This window comes from Accipiter gentilis, chromosome 8 (genome assembly GCF_929443795.1).
Source record: "Accipiter gentilis chromosome 8, bAccGen1.1, whole genome shotgun sequence".
NCBI classification, from domain to species: domain Eukaryota; kingdom Metazoa; phylum Chordata; class Aves; order Accipitriformes; family Accipitridae; genus Astur; species Astur gentilis.
In genome coordinates, this window is record NC_064887.1 from 42,243,856 (window position 1) to 42,262,617 (window position 18,762).

The window sequence follows — 18,762 nt, forward strand, 5'->3', positions numbered from 1 at the left end:
GAAATTATCGCACACATTTAAACACACCAAACAGTCCTTAAAAACAGAAAATCTGGCATCTGCAGTGTGCAGCGGGATCCAAGGAACAAACATCCAAACTCTCCCTCACGTTTGCTGCCTTTTTCTACTTGGCACCACACAATTTCTGGCTGCATTGTGTAGCATTAAAACCCACAGCAGGATGCAAGGTTTCCAAGAGTGTGTTTTTTAACAATATCTTCCTCATATTAATGTTTTCATACTTGGCTTTCCTGGAGTATGATGGGTTTCTAGCAGTTTCTTGCCGGTTTTCCCACTGGATAGATATGGCCGTTTACAGTCTCTTGCTATTGTTCTCTGCATCTTCAGAGATCCACCACGGTGCTTCGGCCAGCAGCCTGGCTATTTTCCATTCGCCTCAGCTGTATGTATCTCGAAGGAATAAAAGGCCTCCGTGAGTCATACGATGGTTTAGAGATCGTGGCTAACATTTACAGTGTGTCTCGTTACATAGGAATGTGCTTCAGTCAGCTGGATGATCTATTGTACCATGATACACATCCAGATCTTGTTTTTGTTTCTCAATGAGTTATCAGATGCTGTACACACACTCAGGTTCACACTTGCTTCTCTCTCCTGCGTGGGGAAAATCCACATGAGCGAGCCAGCACCAGGAGAATGATGCGCTCCCACTATTGCTCTGCATATTCAGTGTTGTCTGGAGTCACTAATGTGCCTCTAATTTGCCCTCCCAGTGTCATCCTTTATTCCTTACGGATGAAAACAAAATTACTGTCAGTATTTTTATTCATAGATTTCTGCTCTAAAGGTCCATAATGTCAGTAACAGCCATCAAAATGTGCTTAACTCTTCTGTTTTACTGTGGAAACAGCCTCTGCAGCATAGGACATCCTATGGAAGTCTGGCTGGGACAGTTCAAGCCTGGTCTCTGCCCTCACATATGCTGTGGCTTGAGGGATGAAGTTTCTGCTGTTAGGGGATCCCTGCACCAGGTTCCCAGAGGATCAAGGCTGCTGAGGTCCTGAGATTGCCTGGCAGTGCCTGTCTGCAAGGGGTGAGGGAGCAGAGGGCCATGTGGAGCATTTTGGTGCTGCCTAATGTCACCTGTCTGTGTGTGGCTGAGTTTACATCCCTCCTAGCCATCTGGTTACCTGCTGTGACCTCCTCTGTCTTGCAGGGTCCGACTGCAAGCCATGCTTACGGGAATTCACTGACCACAGCACCCCTGCTTTGGAGTATCCCAACCCCAAAAGCTTCCTCCCATCCCTGATTGCTGAGGATGACACCTTCTGCACCAGCATGGCTGAACAAAAGGCAAGTGTCCTCTTTCCTTCCACTACCACCATGCGAGGCAGGAGCCCGGGTCAGCAAACTGGGTGGTCAGCACCATATTCAGAGGGGTCTGTGGTGGCATAAGAATGGGGGAAATGGGTACTGATCCAGACTACCAAGGAATACAAGGTTATATTGCTTCTGCTGCTGGGAAAAATCATACCTATGTGCTTTATATTGGCGTTAGGGGGAATTAGGCAGAGAGAGATCTCGGGGACTGGAGGAAGCCAAGATGGTGGGGCTGGGGCAGGTCGGGCTGCGAGGTGCAGTAGGAGAGTGCTACTATTAGAAAGCCTGGTTTGAGAAACCCAGCTGCAGGCCTGGCCCTGCTAGCAGCGGTGGGCTGTTTGCCATGAGAAAGGAAAGAAAAGCACCTCCAGCTCTGCATGGGAGGTGTCCCGTCGCAGGATGGGTGCAAGGCTCTCAGATGGGATTTGTGTGCTCAGGCTAAGCGGTCGCTGCCTTTGCAGGAGGACTCATCTTCCACAGAGCTGGATGTCCCAGCAGCAGACTTGCACAGCAGCACAGAGGATCTCCTCTCAGACTCTTCTCTCCATGGCACGGAGTATTACAGAGATCTGGGACTCCTGAGCCCGCCACTTGCCAAAACAGCGCCAGAGACGGTAGCACAGACAGAACAAGCAGCCCAGGCTGTGTCTGCCATTTGCTTATTGGAAGAGAGACCAGGGGCTCTGAGCAAAATGTCTGTGGATGTTGCTTTTTCCAATCCTGTTTCCTGCTCAGTACGTTACGGCGAGGCCGACTGCCGCTTTCTGAACAAAGGCCACATTTGCTCCTGTGCAGCGGTGCCAGAAGATGGTACCAGCACTTCTGAGTGTCCTGCAGAGGCAGACAAAGAGCTGGACCTGCAGAAGGCCAAGGAGTCCTTCCCCACGCTGGTGAGATCTATGTCTACCTCTCGGAGGCACAGCTGGGAGAGCCCTTTATCACCCGTGGACTGCAAGCGCAGGTACAGCAGGACTGTGAGCAATATTTGATATATATGGTACAATGATGCTGCATGAGGGCTGGAGCGATCACACTGCCCTGAGCTCTAGCTGCTGCTGGGTGGTCTCCCTCACTTGTCAGCATTTGCCAAAGCAGCTGGACGCCTACTGCTCATGTTGGGTGGGATGTGGAGGAACAGATGCTAGGGCAGCAAGAGGCTTTAATGTCTCCTTGGCAGTAGGAAGACCCTCTTTTCCCAGTCTTGGGACCGGGAAGAGGATGTCTCATCTGGGAGAGCTCGTTTCTGTCTGGAGGGAACCTTGAACAGCATCAGCTGCCCTGATGGCCTCCATCCTTTGGCTTAAAGGGAACTTTGCCCACCTCGGAGGGATTAAGGGAGCTCTGTCAAATCTTTTTTTCTTCTTGTCTGTGAGTCGGCTTGGTGGGGCCTGTGCCTGCAATTGCCGCCGTGTCGTCTAGCCCTCTGTCCTCCACGTGGCTGCCAAGGAGAGTGTATTTTGTAGCATGATGCTGAGCTCTGGCTGGGAACGGTTTCCAGACTGGGCATTACTGCCATCCTGTTCTCCTGCCACATGAATGCCTCGGGCTCCAGGTTCCTACACGCATGCTCTCCCTGCTGACGAATGTATTGATCTCCCAGATGACTGGGAGTTAGGTGGAAGCCAGCAAGGACTATTTTTATCTCTCCTCCTTATAAGGTACCCTAAAATTATCTCACCCTGAAATCTTGGCAGTTCTTTATCAAGCTCAGACTTTGGTTCTCAGACCTATTATTGTTCCATGTGCCGTGGATCATTCACAGTTTATGCTTGTAACAGGCACATGAGCAACGGCGGCACAGAGCGGCTGTCAGTGTCAGGGACTTGTTCAGTCCCCTCGCTGGGTGATTAAGCATGTGTAAGCACGGGGCCAGGGAAGGGGAATATGCCCCACTGTCCCCTAAGCAAATGCTTCCTGAAGCCCGTCTCTGGCAGCAGGAATGAAGTGACAGTGATCTGCAGACAGAACCCATGCAGAGAGTAAGATTTTCCACTGAGCCCTATCCATCATTTTGCTCCTATGTTGTTGGCACTGCAACAGCACTTGGTGTTCAGGAAACCACGGGGCACTGGGGGAGATGGTCCACCCCTCATTTCCCAGAAAAGGATTTCTGTTTCCTTCCTTAAAGCTGGGCCCCAGTGGGAGCAGGATTTATGACATGATGCCACAGTGAACATTCGATAAACGACAACATCTGCCATTTCTAAATGCCCAGAGGGACTTTCCTGGCATTGCAGCTAACAGGGCAGCGGCTCTCACGTGGGTGAAGCAGGCTGCTGTCTGGGTGGCTGCACAGTCTCAGGGGTTGCTAAGAGATCAGCGAGAGCCATCCGGCACTAAACATCCTGGGTGACCAAGGAGCTCGTGGACTCGCTGATGGCAGCCAGGGAAGCTGTTTTTAACAGGCTCAGGACTTGGTGTCCAGGCTGATGCTTCCCAGCATTTCCTTTTCCATGTGCCTGCTGTAGTGACTCTCCTTGTCCCAGCTGCATGAGCTCTTTAGGACTGTCCACCCAAGGCGAGGATATTCCAGGGGCTGTGCCATGCCTGGCACAATGGGAGGGGTCTGCTAAGCTGGCTTGTTCCTCTTCCCTGAATTAGGTTCAGCCTGGATGCCACAGAGATGGGCAGCGACCCAGAGCAGGAGGATGTGGAGAAGAGGAGTCAGTCCTGCCCACAGCCTTGCGTGTCCCTTCAGCTGCCCAAAGGGGAACTGGAAACCTGGAGCAGCGGCAGGGGTGGCATGGTGATCAAAGTGGAGATAGAGCCATTGCGCCCAAACCTCACGGTCAGCTCTGGCTTGGAGGAGGTGGTGAGTGTGCGAGGGCTGTGTGCGTATTGGCAGCAGGGCAAGCTGGGGGTGCAGAAGGCAACCCACACGGGAGTCAGCGGCAGGCTGGACTCCTTCGATGCCAGCATTGAACCAGGTAATGCCAGGAGGTCTGCAGGAATCTTGGCAAGGATGGGCTTTCTTTGCTCTGGGACAAACTGCCCCTTCTTCCAGGATAAAGGCCCTGAGAGCTGGCTGATGCACAGCCCCCTTTTCCCATATATCTAGCTGGAATTTCCCTTGCTGCAACATGTGCCTGTTGCCTCTTGTCCCGCCACTGTGCACCTCTAAGAAGACTCTGGCTCCATCCTCTTGTCAGGTGGCTGAAGAGAGCATTGTCACCCCCCTCTCACACTGCTTTCCTCTGGAGAATATCTTTGGATTCAATTAATATTAAAAGGACAATTGCATCACAGTGCTACGTGTCCTGTAAAAGTGAGAACTGCCTAAGAAGGTTTCAGCAACAAGTCTCACTTGCTCCAGCCTCCCTGGAGCCCACACCTGAAGCCAACAAACAGCTGGGCCTTATAGTGTCCCATCATCATAACCCCGAAAAAACAAGAGAGGGAAAGGGTGAGGAGTCAGCCTGTTCCCAGTGATATCTTGGGTCTTGATCTGATCCTGTGCTCTGATATACCACAGGTAGCAAACCACGCAGCAAGACAACCTGCCCTGGGGCTCCCAGGGTGGGCATGCAGGGTAGGAGGCTGTGGGAAGGCAGGGATGATCACTGGCACTTAAGTCAAGATTCCCTGCCTTACACCTTGCCCAGCCATGCTGTGCACCGATGGAGGCTCCCTTGGTGCACAAAGGACCAAAGATGACTTTTTACTTCTCCAGGAACGTGGCAGCAACGGGAAGAGACTGAGGTCAAAGTCTGTCCCATCAGTCTGTGAGACGGTTGCCTCCCCTCAGACACCTTGCAGTTTTGACACTTCTCTTCCAGCCGTGGAAGGTTGGTATAGACTATATATATGGCATTAAATGAGTTCAAGGTGTTTGTCATTAAGAAGATAAAAAACTGGAGATGTAACCTCTGCAAGCCTAGGCATCCTCTGCCCTTCCCTTCTACATGGTCCCAGGAGCTCCTGAAATAAAAAGTCAAGCTGACTTTGAGTCTGATCCTGGCTAATGGCGTAGTCTAAGCTCAGACGTGTCCGTCCCCAGTGACACATTGCTATGTAACCTCTCTGTGGCTGGTGCATTGGTCACTCCCTACTCACACAAGGCAAAGATGGTTTCCTAGGAACAAAAGGCACTGATTCATCTGCCTGGGTTTAGATGTGCCCTTTCTGCATTCCCCCAAAGAATGGGGCAAACATCGTCTGTGTGCAGGTCCCTTCTGACAGCAGTGCCCTTAACTGACTCACCACGCACAGTTGGCAGGGGAGCAGGCTTTCAGACAAGGCTGCCAGGTTCTGGTTGCCACACTGAAAGCTGAAGAGCTTTAGAAAAACAGAGGCACCCTAGCTCCTGTAAACTTAATTTTGGCCTTCTCTGTGCTGCTGGAATCCATTAACCTCTCCTACCTGTGCAGACTGCCCAAGAGCAAAATGTAGAGACTTGTTAAGAGCATCTGGGAAGTAGAAGGGAAGCTGGCTGTCATGGGGAGGGTCTCTGGGGTGGTGTCAGCTCCTACCCTCTGGCTGCAAGCAGGATCCTCAAAAGTTAAACTAATACAGACTGGAGAAGGGAGGGGTAACACAGAAAAAGTGATGTAGCCTTCGTCTCCCTCACAGAAATGCAGTGCAGTCTTTTCCTCCCTAACTGCTCCCAGCACTTCTCCCTCGCCATTAAAGGCAGATATCCCAGCAAGATTAACGGGGTCCAATTGCATAGCTTGGAACATGGTGCTCTGCAAAGGCACACCAGAATCACTGCTGAGAGTGTTTTGTGTTCCAGGTGTTGAACCCCCTGCTCTGGAGATGCTGGAGAAGGACCATGTGTCCCCAGACCACGTGTAGGTATTGTCAGTCCTGGCAGTTTTGAGGCGGCTGAGGTTCTTGAGTATATCTGAGCTACTGGAGGTGCAATAGCAAAGATCCCACTCCATGCTGGGGCACAGCTGTGTAGTTGGTAGTAAACCAGCACCTGATGCTTTGTGGGCTGCAGAATGTCTTTGCAAGGACATTTTCTAATCCCTCGCTTTTCTTTTGCCCCATCCCTGGTAGGCTAATTGTCCAGCAGGTACTTCAGGAGCTGAAACATTACCATGGGTAAGTGTGTCTGGGAGAGGGATGTGGGTGGGGAGGTCATAGGTCTGCCTAGGACCCACCTGGCAAATGACACTTGGTCCTCTGAGGTGCAAATCCCCAGGGTACCAGAATTACTCCATTCTTCCAGTGAAACTAGGGTAGAATTGCAAGGAGAAGTAGCATTTCACATGCCTCTTCTGTAACACTAAACATGTTCCTGCCCTGTCTCCAAAGATGAGCCTTTCCACTGACTCAAAAGTTCTGCTCTTGTGTTCTTTGCTGTGTGTCTGATGTCTTTTCCCTGAACAGGGTGAAGCAGAGAGCTTGTGTGCAAGAAGGCAGTGATTCTTCCCAGCAGAACCTCACCTGGTTTGAGTTCCTGTCTAATGAGTAAGTGAGACAGATGGTAACCCACACACACTTTGTGTTCCCAGAACAGATTGATTTCGAGCCCCCCCCCCCCCCCCCCTAAGCTTTACTGCCCTGCTAATACTGTGTGCAGGATACTGGTATCTGCAGTGGTTCAGCCAAGATCAGGGCCTCATTGTGCAGGGTACTGAACAAAAACACAGAGATAGCCAGAATTTGCACAAATAATTTGAAAGTTCAGCTCCTTATTTGCAAGTGTTCCATTAATAAATGACATGACTGATGCTGAGCCAGATCCTTCAGGAGATGGAAAGCTCAGAGACGGGGTCCTAAAGTAATAATGCTTTGGATGAACTTCATCAGTGATCCCCTTGAACTGTGCTTGGCCAGTTAACTTCCCCTTAGTTAAGACGTTTGTGGTCTTGTTTCAGAAATGAAGACAGTGGAAAAAGCGAGAAAGCAGAGAAAGGAACAAAGGTGATGCGACGTCTGAGTTCCCTGCGGAGCCGAGTCACTGGATCCTGGCAGAAGGATAAGGTGAGGGAGACATGCTGACTTTGCAGAAGGAATTGTTGAATACTTCAAGTAGAAAAGGGGATCTGACCGCAGGGACCAGTTAGTTGGATTGCTTTTGCATGGCTGAGGACTCTACATTGGTCAGCAGATGCACTGTGAACCCTAACATAACGCACTGGACAGAACGATCCCTGACTTTCAGCCCACCTTGCTCCAGCGCATCTTCTGGCTGCTCTCATGCTGTCTTAGCAGGAGTTGTGCAGACCAAGAGAGGAGTGCTTTGGCTGGGTGACCGCCTGCATCACCCGCTGTGGCAAGGAGGAGAGCCTGTGGAGGCACAGATGCGTGCTGCAGTGCTGCGTCCTGCCCTTCATCACACATAGACCTAGGCTGGAGGGACTGGTCCAAGCCTTAGGAAGGCACTTAGGAAAAGCATTACCATCCCAAAGGTTTGGGCACAAAGGTGCCCGCTGTACTTGCTGCGCACCAGCTTTCTGCATGCTTATTTTTACCAGCGGGGAAAGAAATGTGTGGGCAGCACGAGGCCTGTAACGGAGCTGTGTTTTTGTCTCCTTCCAGGGTAAGAACAAAGAGCAGCCAAAAGAGAGAGAGAAGGAGAAAGAGACAAAGGAGCCAAAAGAGAGGTGGAAAGAGATCAATAGGCACCAGCTTGTGCCAGGGGTTTTCTCCAGTTGCACCAGCTGCTCACTGTGTGCCAAACCTCTTGTGAATAAAAGTGGTCTGCAGTGCCTGAGTGAGTATGACTGTCACTGTCTGGCTCTGACCCAGCCTGGCTGCATCCCACTCCCCAGCCTCCCCTCCGGCCCAGGCCGGCCATTAGCCTGCTTAACTCAGCCTCATGGATTGCTTCACTTTTCTGCCTGGCTTGACTGTACCCCACCACCCTGCTTGGCTTGGCTCGGTTGTTTCTCCAAATAGTCTAAATGATCTCTAAATCCTGCTTGGCAATAGTTTATCCTCATTTTCTTTGGCCACTTGACCATTTCCTGCCCCTTTCCCCCAAGGAGGGCTCTAGGTCAACTTTTCCTTTAATAATTTTTTTTTCACAATGTTCTGCTTTGCCCAAGCAAATATCCCTTCTGCCTGAGTGAAGCTGGATATTTTAGGCTATTTTTCACAGCTGCAGTGATGTGTCAGCTTAAATCTGCCCTATGCATGGGTATGGGGCTTTCTAGAGCATCCAAAATGTTATTAACTAACACAAAAGTCGAATGGTGCCTCCCAGGACCTGCATGCGTGAGAATGTTGCTTTTCAGATGTAAGTAGTGCACAGGAATGGCAGCTGCTCCTTTGCCAACGTGCATGGGACTCTGTCGTCCCACTGCATTCACTGTGGCATTGCTGCATGGCTTTGGCTGATGGACAAACCCAGTCCCTCCTCTTTGAGGTACTCAGGGCACTGAAGAACATATTTAATTCCCAAGGGATTGTCTGTTGGCAGAGAAATTCTTCCAGAAATGAGAGAATTGCTCTCTTTCTCTACCCTGTATCCTCAAGCAATGCTCGCTCTCCAGTAAGGGTCTCTCAGAGGCTCTTAAGGTCAGTAAAACCTTCATGAGGCATAAAAGAACTGGCTGCCCTTGCACATGCACTGCATGAAGCCTACTTTCCCTTCAGGGCAGCTGGAGGGAAACTGAAAAGGACCACAGGCCTGGCTATTAGTGAACAATTTTCAGGCGTCACAGCAAAAAGTAGGAAGCAGGGAGCTGAATAAGAGTAAGTGCTTTGTGGATATCTAGAAAGAACCCAAATATTACTAGAGAAGGCAGAGTTATGCCTTGTCATTCCTGTCTGAGGAACCTCCTAGCAGAGGCTCTGTTTGCAGTCCTGCGTGCTGCTTTACAAAAAATATCTGAACCTGAGAGGATATAGACAGTCCTTGATCCCCAGGGCACCAAGAGCTTGGAGCCATGCTCTGTATGGTCTTGGGAACGCTGAGGTCATTGCCAGTGTGAGTAATTCTTCTCTAGACAACCACTATTGGAGATCTGTGATCTGGAGGGCAAGAACTTGGACCTAGCTGTTGAAATGGGAGTATGGCTTAGCATATCGTTGTCCATCATAAATGCGCAGTGATTAGACATGAGTTATAGTAACTTTTACCTTGTTTCCCAGCCCTTCTGTGAGGAATCTGTGTTCTTGAGTCTTGCTAACATTCAGGAGAAAAACTCCAAGGTGGCTGAGGAACTGGTTTGTGTTTGGGACTCTGTGACATCTCCTTTGGCTTTCTGGGCTGCTCAGGGATACGCTGCCCAGGCTAATGTGGGCGGCAGGGCAGCAGAGCTCTTTGTTGCGTGTTCCCTTTGTGGTGGCTTGAACAGAAGCTGAACAATTGGTCAGGGTTCCGAGATGTTCGTTGAAATTAATGGCCTGTCTGTGGTCAGATCTGGATTGGGACTTGTCGTGTGACAGGTGTTAGCCTGAGAGTGCCTATATTTGGATTATGCTGGGCTGAAACCTTTGTGAGCTGCTTCTGGGCAGCAAAGTTGATAGTTCATATCACTAGCTCCTGTTATTGCAGCTAGGAGCAGTGCATGGTCTCCTGACAAGTCACTGATAGGGCTCTTGAAAAGCAAGCTTCGGGGCCACCGAGTAGCCAGAGTGGCAGGCCTACTTTTCAGAAGTGTGAGCTGCTCTATTAGGGTTCAGTCTGAGCCGTAGTTGCCGCCAGGATCTGAGGATATTTGGCTGCTCCTCTTGTTTTCTCATAATGAACTCACATTTCACTATCTATATGCTTCGGCCCTCGGCCAGCGCTGGGTCCATCTCATGGTCAGGTGCTGCTCTTTATGTTATCTCCATGGTATTTTTAACTGTAGCACCACCACGTGGTAGAAGACAAAACAGGCTCATAGAAAGAAAAACAAAACAAGAAAAGATGGTGGTTAAAGAAAGGAATGAAGCCAGGGGAGAAAGGATGGGGAAATGATTAGGAAGCCTGAGCTCTTTTCACTGTCCAGTAGACACAGAAAGTCTAGTGACTTCCATGGCTGTGATGAAATAGAGGAGGGAGAGCTCTTCTTATTAGAGAAAGTAACAGCAGGAGGAATTCTGCTTTTAATTCAGAACAAGGAATCATCATACTGCTAGAAACACGCACATGAGCTGTGAAGAGGGTAGGCAGCCTGGGTGGCCCTGTACATGGTAACCTGTTTCCCTCTCCCACCCTGATTCCTCCCATCTATCCTGATGTGACATGGTAGAAAGTGTCCCAGGGAAGGAGGCTGTGGGAGTACAGATGCAGGAGAGTTTCTGCAGCTCCAGTTTTGGAATCTCTCCGATGTGATGTTAGGAGCCTGGCAGGGGATGAAAAACAAAGAGGAATGATTGCAGTCGCTGGGATCTCGACAACAGTGGCCACCCAAACTTCACTGTTACGTAAACTTTGAGCTGCGAGTTTCTAGGTTTATTGTTCACCTGGAAATGGAGAAAGCTCCTTTTGAGCCTTTGCTGTCAAGGGTGGAGAAGGTTCTGTGCTTAAATTAATCCTCTCTTATAAACACGCTTCCAGAGTTTATGCAACAGGAGTTAGATGAGTCCCAGGAAAGCCCTGACAGGAGGAGAGCTCTCCAAGCAGGCTGCGCCATGGAGGCGAGCCAAGGATATGCTGTGGAATACAGATGGCAGGAGGATTGCTTCCCTCCTAGTGACTTGAGCTTGAGCGCTGGGGTAGAGGTGGATCTTCTACACCTTCTTTAGTTGAGAGTTACATGTCTGTTACTTTATGGGAAAGATAGAGCCCTGGCCCCCACAGGGAGGTCAGATTGGCCATCCTTTTCAAAAGGAAACCTATAGCTGCAACCAAAGCGTGTGGTAGGCTTCAGACAAATTCCTCTTCTTTAAGAGAAGGTGCTCGGTTTAATGAATCTTCCTGAACAATACAGGCTGTGCTGGACACCAGACTGTCCACCTGTCCTAGGCTGACCCTTGCTGGCTGCTTCAGTATACGGGCTGATTTATAACAAATTGCTGTAACAACTAGTTTCCAGGACTTATTTAAGGCATGTTGTGAAAGAGGTTTGGAGAACCGTTTCCTTTCTCACAACGGTTCTGTGGGTTAATGGAGGACGCAGGTCTCTGCAGTTTCTCAGGCAAACATCCTCCGCCCATGCTGCTTTATCTGTAAGGAAGAGAGGCCAGAATGGCTTTTAGCTTGGACTTGAAATTCACCTCTCATTTGGCACTTGTGCCTGCCTGCTTTTGCTTTTAGGATTCCCAGTGCAGCACCAATAAGCCAATACAGGAAGACAGTTTTTGGCTTATAATGAGGAGGAATTACTTGATTTTCTGTCCTGAAACTTCTGCTCATAGCCCACACAGAGTCCTGAGAAATGTGAAAAGCAGCAGGAAACCTGAAACTTTGCATTTCTGGAGAGAGTCAGAGCTGCCAAAAAGCTTCTATTTTGGGGGGATAAAGGAGGTTTGGCTGCTGTAACATGATGACAGTGATAAATGGACTGGGAGTCCCACTCGGAATAAATGATTACTGACAGGAGTCCAAATAAAACAGGCGAAACCAGAGTGACTGCAATAGGCTGTGGGTTAATGCAGTTATAAGCCAATGAAGCAGGATCTAAAGCAAATGTGAAAGTGGTCTGCAGCGCTGGTTTCAGAGGAAACACTGAGCTATGAGTCTGCTGACACAGAGCTGGCTCTGCCGAACTCTAGAGGTTTTAGAAAAGGAAGCTGAAGAACATACTATTCTCAGTGCTTTTCCTTTTCTGCTTTTTACTTTCTTTTCATATCTGCGCAGTATCGCCTTCATCTGGAACATCTCCAAGGTGCTGCTCCTTCCATTCCCTGATAAAACCTCAGGATCTTGTACACTTGGCCTGACAAATGCATAAAGCCGCATGACAGTAATCTACCTGCAACTCATTCAGTAAGAAATCTTTTGTTATTATAGAATTACACAGGATTAGAAAGTTGGTGCTATTCTCTTCTTTGCAATTCAAACCTTAGCTCTAAGCTACGAAGTCTTTCAGCTGGTTGCTGTGCCAGATCTTGCGCTGATTTTTGTGGAGATGCCCCGAGGCCAGCCACACGAGCACAGCACGTTCTCTCCATGACAGCTGTAGTTGGGCAATCTGCAATGCTGTACTTTTATATTATAGGGAAGCACAAAGTCTAAGGATTAATCTGTCACCAAGTGACAGCCAGCTGTTTATCCCCAAATCGCTTTATTTAATGATTATTTCTCTGTAGTACTGAGAGGCCCCAATAAACAACTCGGACCTTATTGTACTAAGTCCTGTACAGAAGCAGCACAAAAGGGAACATTTCTGAAAAGCTTGCAACTACAAGATGAAGAGAAAAATAAAATCAATTAAACAGGTCACAGTGTGGAAAGCAGAGATAAAACTGGTCCCATGGTAGTCTAGGATTTCAGCACATTTCCAGCCCAAACGGTGGCAGATTCTTTCAAAGCGGCCTAGGAAAGCTGTAAGGTGGATTTTGAGAGGGAAGTTTGTTTTGTAATTGTATATGTTGCATTTTCAAGTTTGACAGGCAACTTGGATGTGCATGATTTAAAGTATGACAAACTTGTGTTGGAGACCAGTACTGTAAATCCTCAGGGTGAATCATAGATCAGGAGGTAAAGTTAGGTCATGAGCTTTTCTGAATTTTCCTCCCTGCACGGAGTACTTCAGCAGCCCAGTGCTAGCACGAGGTCAAATCTTATTGGTGTCAGGGAAAAGATGTTTTTTTCCAGCAAGCAATTTAGTTATACAAGTCAGTGCATTAATGTGCTGATAGCGAAGATAATTCCCCTTCGCTTTCGCTGTTTGTCTGCACAGGGGTCATTTGCAAAGGCCTGGGCAGGCACTCGCCTTCGCCGATAAGGAAGCCGGCACCCCAACCTCCCCTCGGCAGCAGTGGCTGTAAACACGTCAACATGTTTTGAATGGCAAATCCCCCCTGGCTTTTAATAACGAATTATGTTATTTAGAGTTAAATCCTGGGTGCTGCGCAAACACATGAACTACCATGTTAAAGCTGTCACTGGGGATGCAACATCCCATCCATTAAGGGCCTGTTTAGCCTTTGTTCCCGCCGCAGCCAGGCGCTGATGGAAGGCAGGTCCCCAGCAGATGCCCTGTGGTGCAGGATGTTTATATCCACCGGCTGGGGAAGAGGCCAGAGCAGTTCTCAGGATGGGGGCAGGCAGCCTGGCATCCTCGTCAGGGAGAAACCTGGGGGCTCTGTCGACTCCGGCCACCTCCCCCGTTCTAGGAGCGGGCTGAGGAGAAAGCGCGGGCTGAGGGGGACCCGTGCCCTCCCTGAGGAGAAAGCGCGGGCTAAGGGGGGACCCGTGCCCTCCCTGAGGGGAAAGAGGTGGCTGAAGGGGGGACCCGTGCCCTCCCTGAGGAGAAAGCGCGGGCTGAGGGGGACCCGTGCCCTCCCTGAGGGGAAAGCGCGGGCTGAGGGGGTACCCGTGCCCTCCCTGAGGGGAAAGGGACCCTCCCCTCAGCCGGACCGTGACGCGCAGGCGCGCGGCTCCGTCTCCATTTTACTTCCGGGACACGGGGGCGTTTCCTGTTGCTGTGGCGGCGGCTCCCGGGACCGAGAGTACAACCGGCGGCTCCCCGGGGAGGCCGGTAAGAGACCGGGCTGTCAGCGCGTCACGCCGGCTCCCCGAGCCTCGGCCCCCGGCTCCCCGTGATGCCACCAGCTCCCGGTCTTAGCGAGCCCTCCCGGCACTGGGAGCTCCCCCTCCCCAGGGCAGTGGGAGGCCGCGGCCCGGGGACCGGTCGTCCCCGGTCCCTGTGGCGGGGCAGGGCTGCCTCCCGGGGCTTCGCAGTGCTGAGGGGGTGGTGGGGGTTCAGCGGGGAGCTGTGGAGGGAGCTTGCCCGCCGGCCGCTGCCGCCTAGCAACGTCCCGCAGCGGGGGGGTTACAGAAGGCCGGCCTCCGCCGGCAGTTTGGCCAGGCCAGCGGGTTTATTTTCCTTTTCCTGACAAATCCTGCAGGGTTTCTAGCCGTCCCAAGGTTGGCAGCTCAAGGCTTTACCGGGGGGGGCAGGAGGCAGCTTGTGAAGATGCAGCCTTTACCTTTGAGGGGCTAAAGAAGGAGCTGAAATGTTACCGTGCGCGTTAGGGAGGCGAGCTGGTGCAGCCTCGTGTGAAACTGGTTCACTTTATGCCACAGCTTGAGTCTGAGCATCCTGATGCTTGTGATAATGAAATCCTGCACCTCGTCTTCTCTGTTACTTACACATGTACTGCTAGCGCTGGGGCTGCAGCCGTGAGAAAAGTCTGGGATGTATGTAAAAAGACCTTAAGTGTGTTGGGGGGGGGGGAAGGTGAAAACTCCTTACCCACAATTGTGATGTCTGAGCCATTTTAAATATTCCCCAGCCCTGGCATGTTAGGGAGAGAAGCAGGAGGTAATATCAGATTGTAGGCTTAGCTTGTGTGTGCTGGAAAGGAAACCCCAGTAGGAGCTAGGAGTGGTGACGGATTTTGGAGCAGGTGGAGGGAAACAGGGAGTGATTCAAATAGCTTTCTGAATGTTTCTGATTTTGTATTTGGTTTTGCTGCTCTAATAAATAAGCAGAATTTCTGAATACTGTTTGAAGATTTTGTGCTGTGGTTTTGTTATTGTAGTATCTCTGTGTCTAGTATGTAAAACCAAGAGGAGAAATGGCTGCTTCTCAGTTCCTTCTCACTCCCCTCTCTTAAGAGTGAGTTTTGTAGGTGGCTTTTTTATTTGGCACTTTTTTTTTTAAATTTATAAAGTTGTAAGTTGATAGTTTCCCTTTGGTATGGTAAAAAAAATAAAGCCATGAAATATGGCTCTCAAACAGGAGCCATCCGACATTGTGTGTTGTAGTTCCACCTAATGTTTACCTATGAAATATTTTGAATACCTTTTACAATTGTCATAGTTGCTGCTTCAGTTCTGTAGCGTTCCTGTAGAATGGGGGAAGGGTTCCGTGTGAGACAATTGAAATGTTACTCATATTTCTTTTAGGATAATATGCTAATTTTACTTTGCGTTGTTTAAAACCCAGAAACATCAGGTTTTCATTTGTTCAGTTTGCGTTTCTGTGCTTAAAGAAAACCCCAAGGCCACCAGAACTTGCAGTGTTGGGAATGACACACACCACCACCCACCCCCACCCCCGCTCCGTGTATCTGATATTTTGACAAGAAAATCAGATACAGTGAGAAAGTAATTATAGGTTTGTTTTGGAGATAAAGAGGAATGCTTTAACAGGGAAGCTGAAACTTGATAATTTAGTGTTGTTGCTCTATCGTGTGGACAGTCTCGATTTCTGAAGTATCACATCACCCTGCACCCTTCCAGTTTTTAGTTTCTCCCTCTGCCTAATTAGGTGAGTTAGCAAAACAAGTAAACACCGGTCACCAAAGCCACTAGGACAAAGTTAAATCTGCTCTGAGTTCCTGAAGATACCTGACCTGGATTTACTGAATACAGAAACTTCTTCATGTTGCACTGAAACTCCTCCTCTTTCCTAAGGAGATTTATGACAAAGTCACTCTGCTTTTGCTGGAATGCCGTAGTTGTTTGAAATGTTTCTCAGCTGTTGTGTATCTCTATGTATACATTCAGATTTTATATTCTGTATTAATCATTCATATGCAAGTTGTTACTTTTGTCAGAGGAATTACCTTGTATGGTGTAAGGTTGAGGAAAGAGGGAAGAGATTCTCTTTGATCCCTGAAGCATCGGACATTTGAATATAGAAAAATGATTAATTTCTCAAGAAAACTATTTTGTCCATGGCTTGCTTCTGCTAGTTGGATTTAATAGGTGGTGAATATATCCTTAGCATTAAAATAGTGCTTGAGCTCCTTGTATCATTAGAATCACTGTTAAAAGGTGTCCCTGCCTGAACTTAGATGTTTTAAAGGTTTTTTTTATCTGTCATTTTAAAAACACTAAAAAAACTATATGCTTGAGGGGAAAAAAAAAATTCAGTAGTTCTATTTTAGATTAATCACAGCATATCTGTCTGTTAGTTGTAGTTGTTTGCAAATGGCCTTTTAAGAGTTATTTTATTGGGCAGTACCATTCCAGACCAAAGGTCAGGGTCATAATCCTCGTAATATCTGGTGAGTCATAGATTTGTCCTGGAATCCAATTCTGGAAGACATTTATAGGACATTGCCAGTGTCTGATCCACTGGAAGATATGCCAGCTGGGGGAGAAAATGTATTCACCTGCCCTTTTTCAGCTAGGTTCATTGCCCTCTTGCATACTGTGAATCAGTGTTATGCTTTTGGGCATTGTAATGTGTTGTCCAATAAAATGCTCTTAAGTTGTAAATTGGTTTCTGTGAGCCTTTGGGAAAGCATCTCATTAATAAGGGAAGGTGTTTTTTTATTATACCAGATACTAATTTAATTACCCTCAGTTGTGAACAGGATCTTCTATGATGTTTGTGAGCCTCTTGGTCTTAAATATTTCTTTGCTGGATGAGGCCCCTGTTTCAGTTAAGTCATTACTGGCACTGGCCCATGCAAAATGCTTCAGAGGCAGTGACAGTCAATCCCTGTAGTAAGCAGATGCGGGGTAATGTGATGCTCCCAAAATTCTCAGTCTTAGTTGCAAAACTGTTGATTTAAGCCCAGAAAAAACCATAGTGTGTTTGCTTAGTTTCCATGCTATGTGTGGTATTGATTGTTGTTGTACCTTTAGCTCTAGTAGTGCTGGTCCTGTTCCCACCCAGTCGAGGTGACCCAAATCCTTGGACCTTCTAGGTCAGTTTAACTGGTGTTCTCAGCACTAGCCAGAGCTACGGCCCTTCTCGTTAGTCTGTGTCGAAATTAAATCCTTTCAAAGATATGTTTTTCCCTGCTAAATAAATCTTCTTGCAGTTTGAGTGAGAGAGGAGATGATGTGGAAGACGAAGGGAAGAGCATGGGTGGCAGTCCTCTGAGGTTTTAGCTCTGTCTTTCTCAGGAATACCTTCTGTGCCTCTCCAATTTGAGAAGAGCTTGCCAACACAACTGTCTATTTCATTTTTGCACCTTCCCAAATTCTTGATCTGAGTAAGACCAAATGCTACCACTTAGAGAAGGTACATGCAAAAATACTTTTCTTCGTCAGTTTTGAGTTTACCAGTGCTCCTTTTCTTTGGATGGCCATCTGTGTTTTCTAAGGTTAGATACCTGTTATTTCTGTACACCTCTAACAACCCTTCATATGAATCTCTGCTCTTATATATCAGTCTCAATGTGTGCAGGTTCCTGTCACTTCTTCACTGTCCTCTGTCCCTCATTCTTCTCTTCACTGTTTTCTTGACCCCTGCAGTTCTTTATTAGGCTGTCCAGAAGAATAAAGAATGCAAAGAGATCTTACATGCAGAAAAAGGAAATCAAATTCACTAGTATTTGAATGCTTGTTCTCATCCTTAAGTGGAGTGTGGTTGGTTCAGCACTGTCTGCAAAAGTGTGTTGAATAGGGAAAGCTGGAGCCTGTTTTATAAATGAAGTATGCTTATAAAACAGTCTGATTCCTCCGTCAGTTTTCAAAATTCTCTTCTCTTACATGGGCAAAAATAATGCCACTTGGAAATCATTAAGTTAACTGTGTTTCAAATAGACTCTTGGAGAATCAGGTCTTTGGATTCAACTGCAGTTTTCGGAGGCTTTTCTGTAGCATTTTCCTGCTTTCTAGTATGTTCTCTCCTGTTGTGTAAAGAATCTTTCAGCAGCATAGGAAACTAATACACAGCACTATTAGATGTGTCAGCTGATTGAGTGAAAAATACCTCCCGAGAGTGATATAAGCTGTTATCTTTAACAAAGCAAGTGCATGATTTTAAAATTGAAATACAATTTTAAGTTGATATCCTTTTTACAGTTAACAAAGTACACAAGCTTTTGAAGTAGAACTGGTCCTACTAATCATTAATAGGAAAAGAATTATTGAATGTAATCACTGAAGATATGTAAATGTCAGGGAATATGAAAGTCTAGTTAAAGCTTGATAAAGTGTTTATAGATGACTATATTGCACAATTCTAGATGAATGAAGGGAACTTCAAGAGAAGAGGTGATGTTGCCGGGCCGGGTGGGAGGGCAATGGCTGTAGAACGCTTCCTTCCATCGCTGTGCCTGTTCTGCCCTGAAGGGAACCTGTCTGTAAGCTAGACTCAAATCCAGCCCAGCTTGACCTCATGGAGAATTTTTTCTATTTCCTTTTGTCCTACAGTTTGCTCCTTTGTCTCAGGAGGAAGGAGGTTTCCATTGTCAACTAGTTGTTTGTTGTGGCGTGTCTTTTAACAAGCTGTTCATTTTCTGGTGATAGGTGGAGGCCTTATCAATGCTGAAATAGCTAGTATATTTGTTATTCTCTACATAGTTTTAGCTAGTGAATGATTTTGATAGGTTTTTATCATATATTTGCAGAGGCATGTGCATTTGAAATTAGATATAGGGCCTTTTGTTGCACAGGGTGTGGTATTGGTAGAAATATCACAACTAAGAGAAGTTACAGGAGGTGATTTTTTTGTGGAAATT

At 48.0% G+C, this 18,762-nt stretch overlaps 1 protein-coding gene across 3 annotated transcripts in view; it reads left to right on the forward strand.

The window, feature by feature from the left end:
* Positions 1 to 1,209: 1,209 nt before the first annotated feature.
* ARHGEF18 (Rho/Rac guanine nucleotide exchange factor 18) overlaps positions 1,210 to 18,762 on the forward strand; it is a 41,594-nt gene continuing 24,041 nt past the window's right edge. The window contains exons 1-9 of one of the 3 annotated variants that reach the window (XM_049809429.1): positions 1,210 to 1,314; positions 1,803 to 2,302; positions 3,943 to 4,153; positions 5,012 to 5,126; positions 6,074 to 6,131; positions 6,343 to 6,387; positions 6,676 to 6,756; positions 7,167 to 7,272; positions 7,831 to 8,005. In XM_049809429.1, coding sequence (XP_049665386.1) covers positions 1,300 to 1,314; positions 1,803 to 2,302; positions 3,943 to 4,153; positions 5,012 to 5,126; positions 6,074 to 6,131; positions 6,343 to 6,387; positions 6,676 to 6,756; positions 7,167 to 7,272; positions 7,831 to 8,005 — 1,306 coding nt within the window. In that variant the 5' untranslated portion in view covers positions 1,210 to 1,299. The remainder of the gene's footprint in view (positions 1,315 to 1,802; positions 2,303 to 3,942; positions 4,154 to 5,011; positions 5,127 to 6,073; positions 6,132 to 6,342; positions 6,388 to 6,675; positions 6,757 to 7,166; positions 7,273 to 7,830; positions 8,006 to 18,762) is intronic. The other 2 variants (XM_049809430.1, XM_049809433.1) reach the window with 2 other exon arrangements.